Here is a 10,000-nt window from a genome sequence, read left to right as displayed (position 1 = left end):
AACATACTTTGGTCACATACTTAAGCTTGAATATCAACTGGACGCAGCTGTTTTTCGTATTTTTATTTACCCATTATTGTTTGTTACGTAATACCAATAACGCGTCAAAAGATTGTTACTTTGTCGACAATAATATTATCTTTTTTTCATACCTCGTTCAAAGCTGTTTAGACAGGCTATCTAACACGTGTGAAATAGCCATAAGTTTTCAATAAGCTATTGTATATTGGAGTAAAACTTCAAACAACAGTGAGTATGGCCATTAATAGTGTTCAGTGTATTTTTATCTGAATTTAAGATGTGATTTTGGACATTTTTTTCTTTGGTTGTTTTTTTTTAGACTTTTATCATCGCTAATATATTGCGTGATATAGTTTTGTGTTTTGAATACAAATGTTTTTACACAAATCTGGTGAGTACCTTACTTTATTATAAATCATCAAAACAATTTATTATTTTGGTTTGAAATGTGTTTATTGATTGAATGAAGCTGACGTCTCTCCTGAGACTGTCAGAATTGTGATTAGTTCCCACTGAACTCTCTAATGTTTTCGTTAAACATTACACATAATTTTGCCTTATGATTGTCTCTGGCGTGAATTTTACTAAATCGAGTCACTCTTAGGAGACAAGTTTTAGATTAACTATTTTAAGCTACATGACAGCATGCTGTCTGGTTGAGGGACAAAGACATAACTTTTGCGTATTGTGTTTGCTAGAAAACTAGCCATCACTGAAGTAACAAGAGAATATGTTTTCAAATAAAATGTAAAATGAATTGCTTCAGTTTTATACTGCTGAATCTGGTAATCATATGAAAATCGAAAAGGTCATCAATGCTGCATCTTGATTGAAATGATTGAACATGTGCCGAAAGGTAATTTTTGTAACATTTGCCTCAAAAATACATCAGTAATAAGTTATTTGGTAAAAGTGAATTTTTACTGACATTTTCCAAACAACCTATTATTTGAACTCTTTTTGTGACCTTTTAGCACAGTCTCAATCAAAGGGTTAAAATACCTTTGGGTGCTCGAGAGATCACATAACTAACGATGAAGTTAAAACTTGTAGAATGTATTAAATTGACGTCATCTATTCCCAGTCGGTTTATTTTTTTTTTTTTGGAAAGCCTTAAAGATGACCAGTTCTCATCAAATTCACTTCGTTAACTAAAAGCATGTCAGGAGGACTTGTCTTTTGACGCCATTCATAGATCAGTGTAATGTCTAGTGAGTTTTCATTAGTAGTGAGCAAGGAAACAAATGATCCCATTGGTTGAACTATTAAATACAACTCTCAATTTGTTTTCTGTGGTGGTCATAGACTTGTCTTTTGACACAACTTTCTGGCCAATGTCAGGTTATGATTTTCTCGAAGGCTGCACTCTAACAGACCATCACGAACAAGACTAAATACATTGTGCTGGTGGATTTATATGGCCTGCGTAACTTTAATCAGGTGTGATTGAATCTTTGGCAAATTTAAATAATATTTCAATTTCTTCCAATAGTGTTGGAGCAAAAAGAACCCATAACAAGCGGCGTGTACTGGTACAATAGAAATTGAGTTGATTGCTCTAATATTACCCACTGATTAGAAATGTGAAGTGAAATGAGAATAGTGAGCCATTGAAAATGCGTCACACAACTGTTGATATTTTATCAGAAAAAGACATAATGCCACCAAATGGCTGAAAGGAAAACGACATCCTTAGCATAACTAAATTCACATCAATTTGATCTTTTCATTCAAAACATATTTGCCTCCTCAACCGATGAAAAATAGAAGCATAATAATGAAGTAAATAGCTTTTATAAGTATATCCAGTAATTATGTTTTATTCTGAAAATTAATTCTTTCCTTAAGATTATAATTATTATTAAAGTTTGTTATCAATATCGATTCTACTCTATACATTGACATCACTGGCATCACAGCTACCATCCATAAAAATCGTCATGAGTGTCAATCAGCTGACACAATTGTTGTCTGCATCTGCAGGTACCCATCATGCGCTTGCGTCCTCATTGTTTGGTCATCTCTCTTCTTGTTATCGTTACTCTTGCTGCCTGGAATTCCATCTCATCCATCAAAGGCTCACGCACGGCACGTGCATGGAATCTCCTCAACAAACAACCCAGGTTAGTGCGAGTGGGATAATCAATGCTAAAGCAAAATACAAAGACAAGACAATAAGATCTACCAATATCAATTACAGAGTGCGTGTTATGTCGTTAATAGAGATGAACTAGATGTGAGCCGCGGTGCCTAAATTAATGCGGCATTCTGGCAGGCTGTGACAGACTTCGAAGATTGAATGTTTAGTGAAAACAGCTATGGTTTTAACATTTGAAACATAATAAGTGATTTGAACAAAAAAAAACGGTATTCAGTCCTCCCCATGGGACAAATATATTCTTTTTTTTTAATAATCGAAATAAAAATAAAATATAAAGAGGAACGTCTATGCAAGTGCATTTCTAACGACCTATCATGCTCAATTCGCTTCACAATGCTTCATATTATATCTCCCCAGCAGAATCATATTTTCATTTCATATACGTACCTACCAGCCGCCTGTTAGGCGTATTATTTATACTAACAATATTCATTACTCCTTATCGCCGAACACTCAATTAACAATAATAATAATAATGTCTGAAAGTGCCTTGCACAAGGACACAATATCGGGACGTTTCATAATAATTTAGATCCTAGAATCACTGTTCAGTTCAATACATAATCCCGGATTGAGATCGTGAGTGATTTATTGAAAAAAACAATCATTTGGACACCAGGTAGTCATGGCTTAGGACCACAATACGTAATGCCATTGATATCGGAGTACAGGCCGCTTCAGGCTCTCCGCTCCTCATAACACACGACTTTAGAAAGAAAAATGTCCAAAACAGAATTCTCGGAAGGCACCATCAATCGCGAAAAATTCTCTCTCGGTCTTACCCAGACGTGCTCATACTATTAAGTGCTTTAAGTCGAGAGACTGAAGATATAAATTTTAGATATAAACTTTCCTTGATATTTCAAAACCAAATTCGTCATATCCCATTGGTATTTTTAGCATAACTTACTTGATCCTCTACATTTGGAACATTTAATTTTCTTAAAATTCTCATTTCAACTCTGTTTTGTAAAGTACCTTAGATGGCTTTAGGTGGAGATTGACGCTCTAATATTATTATTATTATTATTATTATTATTATTATTATTAATTATTATTATTATTATTATTATTATTATTATTATTATTATTATATTATTATTATTATTATTATTATTATTATTATTATTATTATTATTATTATTATTATTATTATTATTATTATTATATTATTATTATTATTATTATTATTATTATTATTATTATTATTATTACTACAGTTATTATTATTATTATTATTATTATTATTATTATTATTATTATTATTATTATTATTATTATTATCATTATTATTATTATTATTATTATTATTATTATTATTATTATTATTATTATCATCATCATTATTATCATTATTGTTAGTATTATTGTAATTATTATTATTATTATAATTATTATTATTATTATTAGGGTAAAGGCGAGAAGGTTTGAATCTCTATCTAACCTAAGTATCTATGTATAAAAATCATTTGTATTCATCCCATCACAATGGAGACACAATTATCATAAGCGTCTATCTTGAAAATAACCCGATTAGGATCGACAAGAAAACCAACGTAAAAAGGTAAATAAAACAACACGATAAGATCTACCAATATTAATAAGATGTTCCGTATTGTCTCGTCAATAGAGATGAATTAGATATTTTAAAAAGCATGAATTTGATACCATAGATACGTGCGAAAGAGCTCAAATCTATATCTAACCTTAATAAGGTTTAGAAAATTAAATGCATTTATTCCATGGAAATAAACGGTGTCATAGGAGTCTATCTTAAAAAATAATGAGTTCCACAAACTAACCAATGAGGTTTGTTCACAAAGAGCGGCAACGGAGAGTGACATCACGTGACTTCCGTGAGCAACGTGATCAAAATGGTCGGCGACTCTATAAGGATGCGTGTTGAGTGCTTTCTTTTGTTTAAAATCCATTCTTTGTTTCATATGTGATTTTGCATTTTCAAATGTTTTAGAATAATGTGATCTTCTTGATCAAGTCCACAAAACAAGTAACAACTATCAGCACGAATTAATTGTCAAATAGAAAATTAAATATCTGTTCTCCCAGAGGCTCGTGCATCGATTCGTTTAAAAAAACGAGAAAGACGAAAACAGTGAAAGCTTCTTCGAATGTCAAGCCAGATTGAAGGCGGAGATCGAAGGAAAAAAAATACATCGCGACTCCAGTTATTTTGCCGTGACCAAGCCAAACGTCATTGAGCCTTACAGCTCGATGCCTCGATTCCGATACTATGGATGTCGGTGCAATGCACCTCAGTTTTATTGGAAGGCAATAAACAGTTCTATACGTTACAGTGTCGGATGGTGAAAAGGTTTGAACCAAGTTTAGTTAGAAAGTAATTTTTATCAAAAATGAGTTCTTTATAGATAAATGATTAAATCAACCTTTTTTTTGTACATCTGGGGTTTATTCATATCCTTTCAACCCGTATCAATACACGTTTTTTATTGAGATTGTTTGTTGATAATATAACTCACATTAAACCCGTGATTAAAATCGGTGGAAAAGGTGAGGATGAAACAGTGCCAGACAAAGCTGAAAGAAAAATACAAGTAAAACCGCCATCCCAAGAAATCAGCTTGACTCGAGACAGGTTAATGTCTTGGAGTGATTTTACTTGTGTTTGTCTGTTAAGGCCGGTTTTTTTTTTATTTCTCAAAACGGAATTATGTCATGGCGGACCGTGTACAAACAAAGGATTATAAAATAAAATAAATGTGAAATTTTAAGTTTTGTTGCTTTAAGAAAATATTTTTATCCTCTTCAATAAGACATTTGAAATTAATCAAAAATTCACATATTTTATTTAGTATATTCATTATTTTTTGCATCTATACCACACCCGAAATACTACAGGTTTAAATGGGTTGGGCACATGTGGTTAAATTAACTTTCATCCCTTAATGCAATAATCCCTTATTTCTAATTAAAATAGGTTTATGGTAATGGTTATGTACACAAAAGCATTTTATTGATCCTCTCATTTAGATATAACTCAATAATAATAATGAGTGACTGACTTAAGGCCTTTCGCTTCCTAATCATCCGATCGGGACGCCTCGGTTGCCTTTCTAATCATCTTTGTCATTTCCTTCCACAGTTCACGGTCTTTTGCTGTGGATGCTAGGTTCATAAGGTCTTCCTTTGATTTTAATTCTTTCTTATTTCGAAGGCGTTTTAGGTCTCGATTGAGGAAAGTATAAATTGACGTGGGTGGTCTACCTTGATATTTCTTGTGTCCAGATGGGGTGAAAAACGTATTCATGGCTTTATTAGCTAGTATATTTTCATCTCTTCTGAGTATATGACCAAGATGCCGCCATCTTGCCTCCAGGATTTGAATGGATAAGGGTCGTTCAATACATTTTTCTTACCGTATTTTACTGCTTAATTTTGTGGGGTATCGTATATTCAGGACTCTTCTCAGTTGTTTTCTATGGAAGCTGTCTTCGGATCCAGTCAGTGCCCATGTTCCGCAGTTGTATAGAAGCACGGATTTTACAAGGGTTGTGTATAATTTGATTTTAGTATTTAATTTTATTTTATCTTTTCTAATCCATATATGTAATAATTTATTCAGTACAGCCGTCGATAAACTTTTTTTTTCTTTCTACCTCTTCCTTATCTCCTATTAATGATCCTACTTTTTTCGTGGCTCTCCATCCATCTTTCTTCCTTGACAATAATGTTACATCTGTTTTGTCACTATTTACGTACAGTTGGTGATTTTGTGCATATACAATTTCCATCGGGAGTTCGTTTTCAAAACGTGATTGGGCCGAAGGTACAGTTTTGCGCAGATCTTTTAAAGCATTTTCTAGGTAAATGATAAATAAAACAGGGCTTAGGCTGTCTCCTTGTGGTGTACCGAAGTTGCCAAGGAATGATTTATTCTCTGAGGCACCGATTATTTTGGTGGTTATCCAGGTTTCACTTATAAGGAATCTGATTAATCTACTTTCATCTTCCATAACTATTCCTTTCAAAATATTTAACAAGGATTGGCGATTGATAGTATCGAAGGCGGCAGACATATCAATTCCAGTTATAACAATTTCTACTTTTTTCTGACAGGGTTTTGGCAGCAAGCCATTTGTGGGTCCAAAATACATCTGCAGTACTTCTCTCCGTCCTGAATCCGCATTGACTATGTGACAAATAATTTTCTACAATCGATCTAATTCTATTCAGTGTGATCAGGGAGAGCGATTTTCTAATTGTATTAAGAAGAATAATTGGTTTCAAATTCTTTGGAGGGCCTTTTGGTTTTCCTGGTTTTGACTTGATATCGGCTCCCCTTTCTTAATATCCAGGTACTGGTGATGTTCAAACGTCTGATTGAAAATAATAATAATAATAATAATAATAATAATAATAATAATAATAATAATAATAATAATAATAATAATAATAATAATAATAATAATAATAATAATAATAATAATAATAATAATAATAAAAATAATAGTAATAATAATAATAATAATAATAATAATAATAATAATAATCATAATAATAATAATAATAATAATAATAATAATAAATATGGCTGCGCCGTCTCCATGGACGCTTGCCGTGAATGTGTGCGTCACTTCGAGTTTGTCAGTCTTTTTCTATTATCCAGTTATTCATCTGCCTCCATAAATCTCTGTCTAGTGCAAGTGTTCTTAGCTTTAGAATGGCATCTTGTGTGTTAAGGTGCTGAAGGAGTTGAATTTTTCCTTGTATTCTTAAAATCGGTTGTTGTTTCTAAATGTATTTGATGTTTTTTGAAATCTTGATTTAATGTTGTTGGAAGTGAAGTTGGTGCACGCCCTCTGTATTTGGCTCATTGTTTGAAGTAATCATCCATTGAGGTTTGTTCTGGAATAAATTCATCTCGTCGTTGCCATCTTTGTTTCTTTATACGCGTACTGACTGGTTGTACTCTGCATTTGTCATATACATCCTCATTGCTGATTTTGTCTGGCCAATGTGCCCCAGTAACTCGTCTCAATTGTTTGCGATGAAGGGAGTCCAAGGGTCCAAATTCTTTTTTGTAAGACCACAGTTGTACATAAGGATTGGTAGTACTAGCGCTTCGTAAAGGCGTATCCTTTTATTTTCATTTATGATGTTCGTCCTGTTCCAAACATGTAGTTCTCTGAATGCAGTTTGAGCTAGCATTTTTCTCCATCTGATGTCTTCATTCTCATTAATCAAGTTTCGCTTGTTTCTTGTAATTTCTGTTTTGGATTCGTTGACCTTTATATCTGAATGTCGCAGAGTATTTGATATTATTGGTATGTGCTGCTTCGCCAGGTCTGCTGTATCAAATATGATATCAACATCGTCTGCGTAAATCAGTTCGCTGCTAAGGATTTGAGGAATCGGGAGTTTTTGTCTGAATTCTTTTAATGCTGCTTCCAAATGACGTTAAAAAGGATTGGGCTCAGACTGTCTCCTTGGGGAGTTCCCAGCGATGTTAATAGTGAAACTGTTTCCGCACCAGATGTAAACGTAAGTGTTGTGTTTGCCAACAGTGATCTTATTAGTCGGATATGTCTTTTTCGAGAAATGAATTGAGTACTTCAAAAGTTGTGTTCTGCAGATTGTATCAAAGGCAGAGCTCATTTCAATATAGTGAACTCTTCATTGTATTTTTCATTTCTGGCTTTCAACCACCCATACAATGTCACTGGTACTCCTATCTTTTCTAAATCCGCTCTGTGTAAGTGACAGATATTCCTCCACCTTTTGTTCTTATTCTGTTGAGTGTTAATACGCTGAGCAATTTTCTAAGTGTTGAAAGAAGAACAATTGGTCTTAGGTTTTCTAGTGGTCCTTTTTTCTTGTCTCACACGCGCACGCACACGCACACACACACACACACACACTATATATATATATATATATATATACAATATATATATATATATATATATATATATATATATATTATATATGGTATCAATAATATGAATAATATGCTTACCACTCTTAAAGATGGTTGGGTTTTGTTATCTTTTCGTATTTTTTCCTCTTCCATCTCATAATTAGCCAGCTTGATAAAACGCGACGGGTGTCTCTGAGAAACTGTCGCTCCCTTAATGCATTAGCCCGTAATTCATGTTTAAAAGGAATTGATGATTATGCATACAAAATCATGTTTCCTCGTCCTCTCATTTTGACATATCTCCATGGTATCAAACTGTTTACAAATTTTAAGTTTTTTGTTTTTTGTTTTTTTTTTTGGGGGGGGGGGGGGGGGGGGGGGGGGTGGGTTTTTTTTGTTTTTTTTGTTTTTGGTCATCCCGTACCCTCTATCTCCCATTAGCTGGCTTGTTAAAACACGACGGTTGGCTTTGTCAGACTGTCACTCCCTTTATGCACCAAGCCCTGTTTAAAAGAAGTTAGTAGTTTATGATTACGTACACACAAGTACGTTTTCTGACCCTCTCATTTTAATATAATTCCGTGGTAGCAACTTGCTGAAGAATCTTAAAGATATTTTTGTTTTCGTCTTTTAACCGCTTTCCTGAAATTAGCCGACTTGGTGAAACGAGACGGGAGTTTTTACGAAACTGTCACCCACTCTTTAAAATGAGTTTATGCTTTATGATTATGCACACAAAAGGATGTTTCTTGCCTCTCTCATTAAAATATAACTCCATGGTACAAATTATTTTAAACATGTTTTTTTTTCTCGTCTTTTAGCATCTACCGTCTCATTAGCCAGTTAGATAAAACGCGCCGGGAGGCGTTTAGGAGACTGTCACTTCATTTATGCCTCAACCCTAAATTACTGTTTGAAGTGTGTTTATGGTTTATGATTATGAACACAAAAGCATCTTTCCTGACCCTCTCGTTTTGATATTACTACATGGTATCAAGTGTTGTGTTAGCATCTTTGTTTGTTTTCGTCTTTTACCCTCTTCACTGACATTAATTAGCCGGAATGATAAACGTGACGAGAGACTGTGAAACTGTTTCTTTATTCACCAACCCCTCTTTCCTGTTTAAAGGGAAGTTATTGATTATGTGCACAAAAGCATGTTCCTTGACCTTCTCATTTTAACATATCTCCATGGTATCAACCTGCTCATACATTTCAAAGATTCTTTTTTTTCTTTTTTTTTTTTTTTTTACCCTCTTCCCTGACATTAGCGGGCTTGATAAAACGCGACGGGAGACTTTGCGAGTAATGGCTTTTGTTATGGTCTTCTCCATAGTAAACAGTGAGCAGGATGGACAGAGAGACGGAGTCCGAAATAAAGCCCCTTTGATGTAGTCCCTTCTGTAATGAATACTTTGCGGTCAACAGGAAGATGGACCCCACGAAAATGAAGATACATTTCTCGTTGAACTATCTGGCTAATTTGTTTTGCGGTAGGAGACAGAGATAGATAAATAGATAGATAGATAGATAGATAGATAGATAGATAGATAGATAGATCAAAGGATAGATAGTAGGATAGATAGCTGGATAGATATACAAAACATATATATATATATATATATATATATATATATATATATATATATGTATATATATATATATATATATATATATATATATATATATAAGAGAGAGAGAGAGAGAAGAGTATAACAGCTTCGAAAAATAACTAAATACCAAAAACACGAAACGTTTCGGGCTTAAAACCCATCTTCAGCCAATAACAAATACGATGACAATACAGCACATAAAATCTAAATGGAAAGTTTAGTCATTGGTAGATAAACAGACAGACAGACATAGATAAAATAAATAGCTAAAAAGATAGATAGATAAATAGATAAATAGATAGATGGATA

The 10,000-nt window shown here is 33.3% G+C and overlaps 2 protein-coding genes across 4 annotated transcripts in view; one reads left to right on the top strand and one right to left on the bottom strand.

Annotated features, from left to right (window-relative positions):
* Positions 1-10,000, bottom strand: part of LOC144970952 (uncharacterized) — a 326,090-nt gene that overhangs the window by 264,830 nt on the left and 51,260 nt on the right. The window lies entirely within an intron of this gene.
* LOC144970951 (uncharacterized) overlaps positions 147-10,000 on the top strand; it is a 36,332-nt gene continuing 26,478 nt past the window's right edge. Inside the window, exons 1-2 of one of the 2 annotated variants that reach the window (XM_078911161.1) lie at positions 147-249; positions 2,005-2,144. In XM_078911161.1, coding sequence (XP_078767287.1) covers positions 2,014-2,144 — 131 coding nt within the window. In that variant the 5' untranslated portion in view covers positions 147-249; positions 2,005-2,013. Of the gene's footprint in view, positions 413-2,004; positions 2,145-10,000 lie in introns of both variants that reach the window. The other variant, XM_078911160.1, reaches the window with a different exon arrangement.

This window comes from Berghia stephanieae, chromosome 4 (genome assembly GCF_034508935.2).
Source record: "Berghia stephanieae isolate SIO BIC M18660-M18661 chromosome 4, UCSD_Bste_1.3, whole genome shotgun sequence".
NCBI classification, from domain to species: Eukaryota; Metazoa; Mollusca; class Gastropoda; order Nudibranchia; family Aeolidiidae; genus Berghia; species Berghia stephanieae.
The sequence above is the reverse complement of the archived record's forward strand: the minus strand, read 5'-3'. Positions and strand labels throughout refer to the sequence as shown.